Genomic DNA, 16,338 nt, shown 5'->3' on the forward strand with positions numbered 1-16,338 from the left:
TCATTCCATGTTATGAATATTATATATCGAGTGCTAAAAGCAATGTTTAGTGCGCTTGTATTTTCTTCCATTAGAGTTGCTGTACTGGGAAAAGAGCTACTCTTTGCTTTAACCATGCAGTGGCCATACAGAATTGCAACCACAGCACAGCCTCCAATCTGATGATCCTGTTAACATTCTCCCATCATTAGTATCAATACATTTAGCCTATTTAGGTAAGTGAGGCAGAACAGTTCTGTTCTTTGGAAAATTAACTCATTTGATAGCTAGCTGCAAAGAAAAGGAGTACTTGTGTCACCTTAGAGACTAACAGATTTATTAGAGCATAAGCTTTCGTGAGCTACAGCTCACTTCGGAAAGTTGGGTCTTTCGGTTAAAGTGTGGGAGACAGGAGCTTTGGGTTTATGCTGTCACTTTAAGGCAAAGAGTTTAAATGAGATGCCTAGTTTCTCCATCTGTAAAACCAGGATTACATCATTACATCAATGAAGTCACACAAATGAGGGTCATTCTTGTCTGTTGCCAGCTTGTGCAGGTCAAGGAGTGACTGGTTCACATTCTTTTGCAGGTGCAAGGCACACTCCATTGCTGTCAACCCATTCTCCCAATCATCACGATCTGGTTTCTTGATGTCCTGCAAAAAGATGTACTGCATTCCAGGGCAACTTCCTTCAGGATAACTGAAGCCCTACATTGCAGGTTCTTCTGCACCAAAAGCTAAAACTACAGGAGAATCTATCAGCCATACACAGCTGATGAGACAGAGCTAAGTAGTTCAGATTGGTGCGTGCACACACTAGTTAGTTTCTTACATTGTTGGACTTTTCCCTCACAGTTGCTGCAGATAAATGAATGTTTGTAAAGTGCATGGAGAGCGCAGGTTGAAAGCACTTGAAGTGTGAATTATTAGCAGCACTACTACAGGCATTGCAGATTGGATTTGCCTCCTCTAGGGAATGCCAAATTTACAGAAGGAACACTGAAGTTGGGTTTGAACTTGGGCCTGCTGTCTGTCCTACAAGCAGAGCCAGCAGGCTGTTTTTCCAATATATTTCCCGATGTATTTATTGCTGTTGAGGTGCTTTTTAAGCCAAGACTTTAAGTGCAGTTTTCTGGCTACAGTCCTGTGGTGGAAGGGTTTTCTTCTTCTTTCTGAGAGCATTTGCTGACACTGTTTAAATCAAAACCCTAGACGTGCCTTTTGATTTCACTCTCTCTTGATTTCTCCCTCACCAACACTCTGGAATGCTTTACTTAACAGATCTGTGTAAATGTAAGTGATTAATAGGTCACTTAATAGTGCTAACTACACCCCCATCTGCTCACTGCAGACTGTTGGCACTACCAGAGCTGTCACTAGGCATTTTAGCACCTTGGGCAAGTGGAGCAAACATATTTGTGCCCTCTATGGGTTTTTTTAGATAATGAGTTAGAATATTAGAGTAATGATAATGCATTTATTTTTGCATATCAGTACAGTATATAGACAATAAAAGCTACAATATGATACTTTTAGTTGCCACATTACTTTTCACACAGTCGTTTAACATCCCTATAGTATCCTCTGACACCTAAGTGTGGAGACAGAGGAACATATATTGCTGCCCCAAACGACCTTTGGTCCTGTTCACCCCAGCATGGCCACTAGGGTGATTGTGGGCCAAGCTCAAGTACCCGGTACTTTGTTGGAACTACCAACTGTCTCGGAGGATGCCATTCTTCCTGGTGTCCACCAGAAAGAGTTTCCTTGTATAAAAGTCCTCTTTCTACAACAAGCCTGGATCAATTAGAAGAGCTGAGAGGCGGTGGGTTGTTCCGGGCTGCCGTCCAAGCTCTCTGGAGGCTTTCATCTGCTTCCTATTCGGTCTGGAACTGTTCCCTTGATGCTGGAGACATCAGTTCCTCACTGGATTGTGGACCTAGGCTTGGTTCCTCTTGAAGCGATGTAGGGGATGGGGCTGTTTCCGATGACTGTGAACCACTCTCCGCTGGTGCACTTTGTTGGGGTTCAGGCTCCGGCTGAGCCTCTTGTGTAGGGTTATCGGCTGCTGCCTGTTCCGGGACTGGCTCTATCTGGGTCTCTGGGACTGGATCCACTACTGCCGTTGCAGACGTTGGCATGGGGTCTGGGTCCATCACCTCTGACCGGGTCCTGGTAGAAGTTTCCGGAACAGAGCTAGGCAGGACGGCTTGCTTAGCCTGGCTGTGGGTGACCATTCCCACCATCTTGGCTAGCTTCACGTGATTGGCCAAGTCTTCCCTCAACAGCATGGGGATGGAATAATTATCATAGACTGCAAAAGTCCACGTTTCTGACTAGTCCTTGTACTGGACAGGCAACTTGGCTGTAGGCAAATTGAAAGAGTTGGACTTGAAGGGTTGAATTGTCACTTGGATCTCTGGGTCGATTAAATTGGGGTCCACTAAGGAAGCATGGATAGCCAACACTTGTGCTCCGGTGTCCCTCTATGCGGTGACCTTCTTCCCGCCCACGCTCACAGGTTCCCTCCGCTCTGAGAGTAGCTGGGAGGTATCTGGGCCTGAGGACCTCTGGTGTGATTCCGGTGCAATGAACTAATCTGTTGGGGTTCTTGGGGCAGTTGGCCTTCACATGCCCCGGCTTGTTACATTTAAAACATCGTCCAGCTGACGGGTCACTGGGATGAGGTGGGTTGCTGGAGAACGGCGTGGCAGGACAATAAAGTGTCTGGAGTATTTCTTGGTGTGTAGCTGGGGCCTTGGGCTGCCCCTGGTAGTAGGGTGTGGTCTGAGGGTGTCCCTTCTGGTATCTGCTCCAACTGCGTCCAGGGTTGTTCCACTCTCCTCCCTCCACCCGTTTTGTTCCGGCTTGACCCGCCTCTCTGGCAGTCTGGGACTGCTCATATCGATCAGCATAAGAAGCAAGACTTTCTGCTGAGTCCATTTCCTTATCCCATAAACACCGTTTCATTTCCTCCTTGGACATATTCAGGAATTGCTCCTGAGCTATCAACTCACACATTCTGTCAAAGCTAGTGACACCCCTTCCTTGGACCCATTTATCTAACAGATCCTTCATCTGGTATAGGTAAGCCACATTACTTAGTCCAGGCCCTCTCTTAAGGGTTCGAAATTTTATTCTGTATGTTTCAGATGTAATTTGAAATTGCTTTAAAACCAAATCCTTGAACTTATTATAGTCAGAAGCCTCATCAATAGGCATCTTATTGAACATGTCCAGAGCTCTTCCAGTTGATTTTGCGACTAATGTGGTCATCTTGTGAGCTTCAGGAATTTTATGGAGAGTGCACAGTCTCTCAAAGGTGAGAAAATATTCAGCAATATCACTGGATTCATCATACTGTGGACATAGTCGCTCCCATTTGTGGATTGTTGGGGAAGGAGCGTTAGGGTTATCCAGTAGATTCCGCTCAGCCCTTACCTTCTTCAACTCCAGTTCATGCTTCCTCTCTTTTTCCCTTGCCTCCATTTCTTTTTCCTTTGCCTCCATAGCTCTCCTGTGGGCAGCCTCTTGGGTTTTTTTTTCTGTCTCTCTCGCTGCCTCCAGTTCTCTCCTGTGGGCAGCCTCTTTGGCTGTTCCTGCCTTGGGCTCTGTCAAGTTTACCTCTCTGTTTTTAACTAACTTTACACCCGAGAGTTAGAAATCAAACAAAAAAACTTGGCTTGTCAAAATATATATATAGAGAGAGAGAGAGTGTGCTGTAACTGGATACCTATGTTCTCTGATAGTGATTGTCAGCCTACAGAAAAATCCTTAAAAAAAACCTAACACCTTTGTTTCCAGGCAAATAGACAGAAAACCCCTTTAGTTGCTTTTTGTAGGTAAAAAACAGCAACTTCAGGTCTGTGAAGACTTGTGAATTTCCCTGCAGGAGGTTAACTACCCTGCCTTTAGGCAGCGAAAACTCCAGCTCACAAAAGACAATTCCCTTTTGTCTCTGCTCTGGCCCCCAAGCAGAGACAAAAAAAACCCTCTAACTGCTTTCAGCTTAAAACCTGCTTTCCAGCAGCCCAAAGGAAAAAAAAATTCCTTTTAAAATCTGTGCTTCTGGTTCAAAAAATCTCAAAAATGATTTCAAGTTAATCCCACCGCTCTGCCACCATGTCAAGGTTCCTTCCCCACTTTGAACTCTAGGGTACAGATGTGGGGACCTGCATAAAACCCCCCCCAAGCTTATTTTTACCAGCTTAGGTTAAAACTTCCCCAAGGTACAAACTATTTTACCTTTTGCTCTTGGACTTTATTGCTGCCACCAGCAAGCGTCTAACAAATATATAACAGGGAAAGAGCCCACTTGGAAACATCTACCCCCCAAAAAAATCCTCCCAAACCCTACACCCCCTTTCCTGGGGAAGGCTTGATAAAAATCCTCACCAATTTGCATAGGTGAGCACAGACCCAAACCCTTGGATCTTAAGAACAATGAAAAAGCAATCAGGTTCTTAAAAGAAGAATTTTAATTGAAGAAAAAGTAAAAGAATCACCTCTGTAAAATCAGGATGGTAAATACCTTACAGGGGTAATCAGATTCAAAACATAGAGAATCCCTCTAGGCAAAACCTTAAGACATAAAAACAGGACTATCCATTCCATTCAGCACAACTTATTTTATCAGCCATTTAAACAAAACAGAATCTAACGCTTATCTAACTGGATTGCTTATTAGCCCTTTACAGGAGTTATAACCGGCATTCCTGCTCTGGTCCGGGCAAAAAAAAAAAAAAACACACAGACAGAGAGAACCCTTTGTTCCCCCCCCCCTTCCAGCTTTGAAAGTATCTTGTCTCCTCATTGGTCATTTTGGTCAGGTGCCAGCGAGGTTATCTTTAGCTTCTTAACCCTTTACAGGTGAAAGGGTTTTTCCTCCGGCCAGGAGGGATTTAAAAGTGGTTAGCCTTCCCTTTATATTTATGACAGCTGTGGTGATCGTGAAATCAGATTATGCTGTACTTCAGCATGAGAGAGTGCCAATGCCATGGTTACAGTGATTGGATGGACATATCACTGAGGTGATGGCCCCAATCCGTAAAGCGTGCCAGGAACAGACTAGCTGGGTCACAGCCCAGAATGCGAAAAACACAGGTCACAGCAGACATGCTAAAATAACGAGGAGTCCTTGTGGCACCTTAGAAACCAACAAATTTATTTGGGCTTAAGCTTTCATGGGTTAGAACCCACTTCATCAGATGCATGCTTCGCCAGTGCATATCTCACCAGCAGCCCCAATCCAGATCTGCAGCCAATGCAGATTTCCCTATTGCTCTCTTCACCTGTACAGTAAATGGCTTGTATTATTGTCTGTTTCGACACAACTGAAAATTGTCCCTAGCCCAAAATTAGAGACCTTTAAAAAGAAAAGCCCAGTTGTGCTAGGCATCCAGGGCCAGTGTGCCATGAAGGTGTCAGTTCCCCAATGTGTGAGTGCACCTGGCTGGCCAGTTATTGGAGCATTATAACGATGGATCAGAGGGAGGCTCCTTATTCTGCTCTCTCTAACAAAGATTGACTGAGGCTGGGGCAGCAACAAGTAAGGGTAGGTCAGAGAAACAGGAAAACGCAGCTAAAGCAGGGAGCAGGACGTGTTTTATCCCTACTGACTATTGACTAAAAAGGCATGTTTTACTTGTGCAACGTTTACTTCTTTGTTTCTACTGTGGCTTCCCCTAGCTGTAAATTGCAAGCAACCCGGGAATTCTTAATTTTTCCTCTCCGAACACTTCCTCCTAAGCATGGAAGCCATTCTGTCTCCTCCCCCCAGCTCTGCATTTTTGCGAACAGGGCGGGTGGCTCATCCCATTGGGCTAACCGTTACCCTCTGCCACCATGTGGCAGCACCTCAACCCTGGCCTGAACCCCGGCTCCAACCCAAAATTTTGCTCCTCAGTCCCTCGCCTGTCCCTGCCTCCTGCTGTTTGACACCCCCCCAACCACCCCCGGCCCAGTCAGTTTCCACCCCCTGGTCAGACCCTGCCCATTCCCCCCCTAGTTTGCCTCCCTTTAACTTTAATTCTCAGCAAGGGCAGCAGCTTTAGTAGATGTTACTGAGCAATGAGCATGCTCAATAGGAGCCAAGCTGGCACTCAGCATCCTGCCTGCCTGCCATCCCACCAGGGTCTTAGTGCTGAGGAACCTGCTCTGATTGTGATCACTTGCCCCACGATCCAGCAGGGAGGGAAGCCCTGAGCACCCTGGGCAGCCCTGAGCACCCTGGGCTCTGGCCGGACACCACTGGGCCTGATCCTGCAAGGGTGGGGGCTGACACCACTGGGCCTTTGATCCTGTGAGCTGCCCCATTTTTACACCCCCAGTGGCTCTGTATCCTGGGTGGCTGCCCCGCTCAGGCCACCCTTGTTGCAGCCCTGCTACTAAAGGATTCAAAACAGATCTGTCGAAGCTTTTCATCATGCTAGGACACTTCAGGCTCTGTCATTCCTTTTGCTAGATGTCTCAAAGGGGATGACCAAGTACAAATGCCAGCTGAACTTGGTCAGTAACTACTTAAAGGAGGGGACGGGGGAAAAGTTATTAATAAGTAACATTTAGCTCTCATATAGCACTTTTTTCTGTAGATCTCTAAGTGCTTTACCAATGCAGACAAATGTTTTTATTATCCCCATTTTACAGATGGGGAAACTGAGGCACTGAAGTTAAGTGGCTTGCTCAAGATCATATAGTGAGTCAGAGGCAGGATGAGGGCCAAAAGCCAGGTCTTCCTATGCCCAGGCTTGTGTTTTATTCACTGGATCATGCTGCCTCTCCAGGTCAGCGTACACCTTCCTCTCTCCACTGAAACCTCTCCATACAACCAGCACGTGTTCGGGGGACCATGAAAAGAGAGAGAGAGAGAGAGAGTGTGTGTGTGTGTGTGAGAGAGAGAGAAAAGGGGGCAGGGATAGACTTGGGAAACAGCCACTGTTGACAGTTGCAGTGTCTCTTGTAGAAGCTATTGCTGAGCCAGGCTTCCATACGTACCTGTAGAGTCCTGCTCTGTACTCTCACGGGGGCGGGGTGTGGGGATGCATACTGGGAGCTAGTGAACAGCCCATGCCAGTCATAATCTTGTCTCCTCTTCATTACTTCTTCCATTGCTCTTTTCAGGTGTCATGTATTTCATCTGAGAATTGTACCCTGGGGTGTTTCAATTCTGTACAAACGTGGAATTTGCAGCTTCACAGTAGCTTTACATTTGCCATCGGAGCTTTGTATATCAACAGAATCACTTATATTTAGCTTCTAGGGAACTTTACAGATCTGTCATAATGTAGCTTTTTGTCCTGGCTGTATATTTTTGCTCCCCAACTTCTAGTGAGACCCTGTGTATCCTTTGCATGAATGATTTTCCACAAGGTAAAATCATCAGCACAGGTGCTGGGGAACATTATTGGCCTATAGTGCTAATGTCTATTCCAAGACCCTAAAGCCGTGGTGGTGGCGGCGGCATCTCATCTCTCACGGTCTTTCTTTCCCCAGTAGCCTTTTAACAGTCTGCATTGTTTTCTCAGCCAAACATAGTTGCTTGGGAATTTTTGAGGCCTGGTCTACTTGGAAAAAGTTGTTGACTTAGCTACGTCACTGAGGGGTGTGAAAAATCCACAGACGAATTCTTCCTTCGACTGAGCTACCCCTGCTTGGCGGGGGGGCAGAGGGGGGGGCTAGATTACCTAGCCAAAGGGAGAACCCCTCCCATCAGCATAGGTAGTGGGCCACTTTAGTGCTTCAATGTGGACATCTGAAGCTGTGCTTCTCTAGCATTTCAAATGTAGACAAGCCCCTGGTGACAATCAGGTGACTGAATTCCCATTCTCTTGCCACCATGTGAAATGCCTCTCAAACTGTAATGTGTTTTCCAATAAACCTCTCATCAGGTGAGCCCAGCATTTCCAGAATGTGGTTGGGGTTTTTTTTTTGGAGGTGGCAGGGGAAGGGGCTATTGGTTTTTGTACTAGATCAGCATATTGCTCTGGCATCCGAGGGCTATCCTATTCCACAATATGCTGATTAATAGTCTGTTCTGAGTCCATATGCACTCAAGTTCTATGGGATTAAGTGTTTTCCCTGAGTTTGCCATGAGCCATCTGTTTTTTTTTTTCCAGAGTTTGTTGGTTTCCCATTTCATTTCACTCACTGGCAGAATGTTCACTAGCACAACAGTGTGTTTCATTTTCATTAATGGCCATCTGAAATTTCACTGATTCTAGATATAAGTCATTTAGGCCCTTGTGTTGGTTCTGTATTTGAGCTCCCATTTTTAACTGCTTATCATGGGAGAAATGAGTCTGAGAAAACGTCCAAGATTAACAGAGAAAAAATTGTTTACCTCTAGCCCAGAGTCGTTCAACCCAGATGGGTTTCCTTTCTACATTACTAACCTACTATTACTATTAATTATTTGTATTGGAGTGCTCCACTGTGTTAGGATAAGAGACAATTCTTGCCCTGAGGAGCTTACAATCTAAGTAGACAAAACAAAAAACAAGCACAGAGGTGAAGTGACTTGCCTAAAATCATGCAGCAGGTCAATAGCAGAGTTACAAATAGAACACACCCCTCCTGCGTCTAGTGCCTCACTCACTAGATCCTGTTGCCTCCCCTGCCTTGATATTTCTTCAATTCTTATAGCATCTCACATTAGCTGTATGTGGGATTTTTCTACAATATAAAAGGTTATGTTAAATGCTGCTGTCCAGTTCTGATTCCACCTCTGGTCTATACAATTGGCTCAAACTCTTCATAATATTAAAAAACAGGAACTATTTCCAGTACCCTTAAAAAAATCTGTATTAAAGGAAATTGGGAAGGTGTACTGAAGAATTTGTATCACTTCACTATCACACAAAAATCTCATAGAACAAGCTTCTTTCTCATTAAGCTGTAATTGATTTACCAGCTTTACTTTGAAAGAGGGAGGGAAAAAAAACATGGGGTGAATTTATATTTCAAGGGCCAAGTTACAGGAGAGTTAACTGTCTGTCCATTTGTTGATCAGGCAGCTAAAAAAAAAAAAAAGTTTTCCATCAAACTTAAATTCTGTTTAGAGGTTTGTTAGATTTTTTTTTTAAAGCAGTGCCTTGTTTGCGTCATATTTTTTCTAATAACTGGCAGTTAGAATGCACAAATGCAAGGAGTCTCATTAAATATATTCTCAAGCTCAGTTCTTAGATCAGAAATAAAGCCCATGAAGTTGGGCAGTTTCATTTGTGTGCATTTTTACTCAGAGAATGCTCCAGCAACTTTTTTCCATAGCCTCCCAAAAGATTCTCTCAGTTTCAATTAGCCTTGGTCATTAACAACACTGCTTGCAGTTCTATAGCATCTTCACCTGAGCATCTCAAAGTGTATTCCAAATGTTAATTAAGCTAGAGTTTAAAAAAACAATCCACTCACCACTGTCAAGTGGGAGGGAAGTTTTCGGAGGCAATTTCTGCAGAATTTAAATTTTAATTGTTTCTAGCTCAGGGCTGGGAAAATAACCTTCAAAACATGAACCAAGACAGTGCTTTTTTTCCTGAGACTTCACCCAGTTCCAGTGTCTCTGCTGCTGCTCATGGTTTTCCTGCGCAACAGCAAAGTGAAAGTAATGCGATTCTTAGTTTTACTGACGCTGTTCACAACCACATGGGCAGCAGTTTCACGGAGAAGAGTCATGCCAGGTTTACTCGGCTTACTAAAGCAGGCACCAGAGCTTTTCATGAGGGAAGATGATATAAATAGCAGAGACTGGGAGAAAGGAAAAGAAGTGGAGCCTACCAACTTCCCAAACAAATCTCAGGAGACTCTGGTGGGAGAAGGAAGACTAGAGAAAGCTCCTTCTCCCTTCCAGCAGCTAGGGGTACAATGGCTGCAGAAACAGACACTTAACAGCCGGTGGCTGCTCCTCAAGATGGAGATGGCTGTTGGACTATAGTCTCTGCAGCAGACTGTGCTATGAAAAACTGCAGTGGTTAATTGCAATGGCAACTGATCCATAGCTACTGAAAAATGTCACACAGTAAAATGAATTTCCCAGAGGCTTGAGAAATATCACTTCCACGGTCTTTGTAAGAGTGCCTGTGCTTTAGACTAGACTTGCTTCTGGAAATAGATTGACACACAAGGATAACGTAGTTTCCCATGGGAATGCATGGGTGTAACATTCTGCTGGGGTTCCCACAGCCATGTTACCTCTCTGCCTCAGCAAGAGTGAGCTTTGCTGGTGATTAGACGGTGTGTGTGTCAGCTCCCTGCCACACTAGTCTGTCTTTCTCCCCAGAAAACTCCTCAAGGCTTTCCTGGCCCAAACCTCACCTAGCAGGTAACAATCTGTGAATGTCAGCCTCTGAACTGTTCAGAGATGTATCTTTGCAATGCACAGCCCCTGCCACTGTACATTTGCAGAAGATATTAAGTTTGCTGCTCTTTTAAAGAGTCAGTACATTACAGTTTATTAACTTAACTAGGGTATACACACCCCTTCCTTCAAACATAGCACTGACTTGGTTTAAAATAAAACAAGGGTATTAACAAAAGGACACAGGTTAAGTGATACCAAATAGAAGGGATAAAGATAGAAATGGCTACAAACAAACAATAGTAAAAATATACTTTCTAATGGCTGAGACCTAACTTAGCAAGCTACAGACTTTGTTCAAAGTAGCTTCCTCATCAGTCGTACCTTTCCAGCAATAGCTGATTACCTCTTAGCCAGGATCCCCAAAGAGTCAAAGGCACCGGTTTTCCAGGTCTCCTCGGGTGAAAGGTAACCTAGAGGTTCACTCCCTCTCGTTATAGTCTTCTGAAATATATCCCCAGCTAAAGGTCCTTTTCCCTGCTGGCTGTGGGGTCCATGTTGCCTCTCCCCCACACACTCCATTGAGAATTTTTACAACGCAAATTATATCTTCCTGCAACCTCAGATACAAATTAATAGCCCATTGAATATAGCCACAGCTGGTTTCATCACCACCACCTTTGAAAAGTCTGTCTTTCCTGTGCTTTCCACTGCTGAGCAGAGTCTGCTGGGAACTGATTTCTGCCGGATATGCTTTTTTGAATTAACTAAATGGCCCATATAAGTTTAGCAGTGGTGGAAGTGCTGGTGTGACAGCTTTCAAGACCAAAGGCCCCTGTTTACTGTAAGACCTCAGAGTTACGGACACCTCGGGAATGGAGGTTGTTCATAACTCTGAACAAGACACTGTGGGGTGCTCCTCGGGGTGAACTGCACAGAGCAAGGGCTCACAGCTCTGCAGGGCTGCCTGGCAAGTAAGGGTGGGGACAGGCAGCCGATTCTAGCTCCCTGGCTGCAAGGGTGATGAGTGAGGCACCCTGGGGCACTGCAGTGTCAATGGGCACGTGGTGCAGGCTGTGGCCCTTTAAAACTGAGCTGCTCCTCCAGAGTGTAACATGCAGGCAGGAGCTCGGGCTCCAGCTCCAGCAGCTTACACTCCAGGACAGGTTTCAGTAGCAGTTCAGGAAGTTTCTTTCCCCGGCTCTGAGCTTGCAAGTTTGTCCCCCTCCCAGCCCAGGGCAGGGAAGAGGAAAACAGTGTTTACTGCCTCCTACCTGTAAGTGGCTGCCCCGGGCCATGAAGGAGTAGGGGGTGAGGGTGGGGACCTGCAGCCCAGATGTGCCTATCTTTAAGATGCAATACAGGCACTGTATAGTATTTGAAATTTTTTTTTGTCTCTGCTGCTGCCTGATAGCTTACATCCATTGTTAGTTTTCCCCTAGTGCCCAACTAACGTGTCATAACCATTCCCAGAGTGACCATCTGCAGAGTGAGGCACTGGTCTGGCCTCTGTGCCATTTCAATCCTCCACCTCTCAACAAGCAGGCCAGTTGTGCTATACATACTTGTCCACTTGCAAATCGGACTAAGGTCATCAGCAACTTATTTAACTAGAGGCAAACCATTCCTGCCATTGCATATCCACTTAAATGGCCTTGTGTGGATGGTGACCGAGTATTATGAAGGACAGAAGGAACATTGCCTGGACAATGGTAGCTGTTAGCTTTAAGATGCTGTGGCAGTAATACAGTATCTGTAAGGATTGTAGTCAGCTAGAAAGGAGCCAGATGCTTAAGACTGTTAAAGCCAGTTTAATGCACCCTTTTTCCCTTGTTCAGTCTGTTTTGATGGGTTGTCTCTAAGTCATGATCTGGTCAAAAATGCTGAGAGTTAGGGTATGTCTGTCTACACTACCCACTGGATCGGCGGGCAGCAATCGATCCACCAGGGGTCGATTTGTCGCATCTAGACTAGATTTAATTGGGGATTGGTCCTGCTTTGAGCAGGGGGTTGGACTAGATGACCTCCTGAGGTCCCTTCCAACCCTGATATTCTATGATTCTGTGATCCCCAAGCGCTCTCCCGTCAACTCCTGTACTCCACTGCTGCAAGAGGCACAGGCGGAGTCGATGGGGGAGCGGCAGCAGTCGACTCACTGTGGTGAAGACACCATGGTAAGTAGATCTAAGTACGTCGACTTCAGCTACGTTATTCATGTAGCCGAAGTTGCGTAACTTAGATCGACCCCTCCCTCCCCGCAGTATAGACCAGGGCTTAGAGCGATCCCTGAAGATTCCAGGTAGAACGTAGTGTTGGTATGTAAGGACACCACTGGCTTGTACTGGAGAAAGTGTCATGCTGGCATCAGCGTGGTCATGTCACCCTTTAGTGTCTGCTGCCAGAGAATATACAGCTGAATGCCATTACAGTAAAGCCAGCAGACAGATTCCTTCTGGTCATCTGGTAGAGGCCTGTGTTTTCGGAGCAGAAGGTCCCAAGTTCTCCCTTTACTGACAACAATGAAGTCTATGTAGGATCAACACAACATACAGTTTTCTTTAGGAGTCATGGTTTATTGCTGCCAGACAAATGCTTTTCCAGCTACATAATAGCAACAGCAACCTCAAGCAGCCCTTAATCTTAGGCATAGATCTGTATTTCCCAATAGCCGTCCCAGCAGAAAATTCCAGACCTGCCCCAGCTATTCCAAAGTCATTTAAAGACAAACAGTCATAAAAGGTTATTAAGGGTTACATTTTAAACAGGTATCTACTGCCTTTATTTTTAAACTCCTCTCCAGTGAAAGCCAAGCAAGGGTTTTGGCAACTGCATTGCTCCTGCCAGACTCATTCTAACCACATTGCCTTGTCTTCTTGTTTCTACTTGCTCATTAAGATTTATGTCCATCTAAAAGAAGGAGGCGGTGCTGACGGACTGGATGCTTTGAAGAACAAGCCCCAACTCCACAGTATGGTGGCCAAGAGCCTTTGTCAGAATGCATCAGGAAAAAACTACATCATCTTCACTGGCCCTAGCATTACCAGCCTGAACCTTTTTGAAGAGTTTGAGAAGCAAGGTTTGTGACAGCTGATCCACTGACTGCTCATGCTGACAGGCTTGTGACTATCCTGCTGCCAGAAGTCAGCAAATAACCCAGAAGTGTTTTTGATTGAGGCTTTATCTCCTCACGTAGCTATGAGAAATCCTGAGGGTAACTTAGTCTGTTCATTACAAGGGGACCTGCAGAGGTTATTTAAGCTGATCTTGAGCTTTCCTTTGAGTCTTCATCATGTAGAAAGAAGGCTACTTAAAAAAAAAAGTGGGGGGAGAATAGAGGGCTCTGATTTTTTTTTTCTCTTTTACCTTAGGAATTTAGACTCTGTTTATTCCTGGGTTTTTTTCCTGGAGGACTTCTTGGGGGTCTTCTATATGTGTGGGAGTTCTTACTTGTGAAAGGGGTGTGGGTGAGGGGGGGGATGTGCTGAGCCTTTAACTAAGGCAAGGTCTACCCCAGAAACTTTTGCCAGTATAATGTCAGTTGGGGAGCCATTTTATTTTTTAATGTACAAGCCCTATGGTAGAGACAGTTGATAGCAAAGCACTCTTTGCCCATACAAGCTGCACCTACACTAGAAGGGTTTGCCCATGTACCAGTACAGACATAGGTATAGACTAGAGTTAGACCCAAGTGCCCATTAATCCGTGGTGTTAAATAGGTGTTGTACAAGTGAGCTGAATTTCAGATGTGCTGAGTATTCACAGCTCCCATTGACTGCAGTTGTAGTTGTAGATGTTCCCACTCTGAAAATCAAACCCAAAGATTTTAAAACAGTTAGTGAACATCCACTCCCCCATGAACCAGTCAGCTTAAATTCTTTTCCAGTGATGCAACTTTTTCCACTAGTTCTCCAGTCACCAGGGTCTTCCCTTGTAAACAAGATTTGAATTTCTAGCATCAAGAAGAATTTCCTTTGTAAATAAACACTTAAGCCATTTCAGTTGAAATAAGGGATTACTAGATCCTTAGACCTAAAACTGAGACACTTGGAAAATGATCCTTTGTGCTGACAGATTTGTGAAAGAGAAAGAAGGGGATAATATTCTCCATTTTGTCTCTGGAATCGCAGTAGAGAAGAATCCTGGCTACTGAACCACCACAGTATCTCTCTCTCACAGGTAACTCAGATTAGCTACGGTAGTTAACTACTCACGGGCCTTGCACTGAAGAGAACTCAGATTACCAACTGTTAACAGGTAGCGGACACACTAAATGCCTTCTAGAGTTTCAAAGTTAGGTACATTATTTGATCAAAAATGAAAACCCTATGCAGCATTTTCAGTTCCTGGTTCATGTTTTGTTATGAGGCTCCATGCGATTTTGTGATCCATGACAACTGCTTCCTCTGCATTCCATTCACTAGCAGAAATGATCCTGGGTATTGAATTGGGAATTTAATTTTGGGAGACTCAGAGCAGATTTACTAGCTTTTTGGTAAGTAGCTTGGGTGCTCCTTACAAAGCAGGTTGCAGTGGGGACATTAACGCACTGTGTTAAACAGGGACATTGGGTTATTTGGCTTTTATGTTTTGGGTGATAAAGGCTAGCTCACTGGCTTGGCACGGCATATTGAATTGGAAGGCTTATGGGACACTCAGGGAAATCAGACCTTTGACATGTCACAACAGTGGTGAAGTCAATCAAGAGCCCTGGAGGAGATTGTGCATTCCGACCCTACCCACAGAGCCAAAGGTAATGTACTATAGTCAGCACTTGCTGTTATCCCGCAGCATTAGCTGTGAATTTGGAGCAGAGCAGAGATTTGCCAGTGGAAGGCCTAGCATCCCCCATAGAAAACAATTCTCCTGGTGTGTGCCAATTTCATGCATTCAGGCCGAACAGTGGCATCAGGTTGATCAGTGATCTGTTAGCCAGTAGTAATGCCTAGCTGGGGAATTAAAGCCACACAAGGATAAAATGCAACTAAGGATGAGAGCCTCATGAGAAAACCTGAGGAACCTGCTTCGCTATAGAGGATGAGAGCAACCTTGCAAAATTAAGACACATTCCTAACATATTGGATTAACTTTTGTTGTTCTAGGGAAATTACAGTTCCTGGGCTAGAGCTGAATGAATAGAGGTGGAGAAAAAAAAATTCACAAATATTTGAGTCAAAGGAATTTCTATTCATCCATCTTTGCAATGCTTTCATAGTTGTTTTTTTAACATGGGCAGTGGGGAAAGATTTGAACCAAGACTTTTTAACAAAAAAAAACCAAAACAAAACTAGTTATTAGGCACCTTAGTAGTTGCGTGCCTGAACTGACACCTTAAAAGGGCCTGATTTTTCTGAAAATGCTCGTCTCCTGTCCTCAAAGTCAGGGCCTTTAAGAGTCCCTTCCATTGGAATCCAGAGTATAGGCACCAATCAATCAAGAAACCACTGTTCACTTTTGGAAATCTTTGGTCAAGGCTTTTGTGGAGCCTTCACTATAAAATTACCTCCCCTCTCTCTGTTTCACAACTACAATATTACTGTTCTGAAATTAGTAATAACCTTAATTGTACCACCACAAAGTGTTTCTGGAAATATAAAAGGATGTCTGCAACACTCAGTTCCCAAGAACTCATTAGGTTTCCACCATGGGCGTCTCCTGAAAAATAAGAACATCTCTCTGACCGTTTCTATAAAGGAACTTGATGTAAGTCTATTTTATGCTCCATGGTCATAAAGGTAGATATATAATTTTCTGGTTTCCAAGTAGAAAAGGAACCAGGCACTGAAATGGCACAGGAAATGCAATTCTGCGAGGCGTTTCAGGTATAACTGGAAGTAGAAATACCAGAAATGTTATATGAGAGCCTGCCCTGGTGAGATTCAAGCTCACTCATGAAGTTTAGATGCCTCTGTTTGTGAGCTGAACCACTGAGCTGCTTGAGATTCCCCATCTAAGCACAGACTTTGTGGGCTGCTTTTTTAGTTTGAAATAGAAATGACAGTTGGAATGGGCCCTGTATGAATGAAGCCCATACGTGCTGGAACTAGGGGTGCTGAGGGTGTTGCCGCACCCC

At 44.7% G+C, this 16,338-nt stretch overlaps 1 protein-coding gene across 1 annotated transcript in view; it reads left to right on the forward strand.

Annotated features, from left to right (window-relative positions):
• PGBD5 (piggyBac transposable element derived 5) overlaps window positions 1-16,338 on the forward strand; it is a 93,144-nt gene that overhangs the window by 59,254 nt on the left and 17,552 nt on the right. The window contains exon 5 of the mRNA XM_077811832.1: window positions 13,164-13,344. Coding sequence (XP_077667958.1) covers window positions 13,164-13,344 — 181 coding nt within the window. The remainder of the gene's footprint in view (window positions 1-13,163; window positions 13,345-16,338) is intronic.

Source organism: Eretmochelys imbricata, chromosome 3 (genome assembly GCF_965152235.1).
Source record: "Eretmochelys imbricata isolate rEreImb1 chromosome 3, rEreImb1.hap1, whole genome shotgun sequence".
NCBI lineage: Eukaryota > Metazoa > Chordata > Testudines > Cheloniidae > Eretmochelys > Eretmochelys imbricata.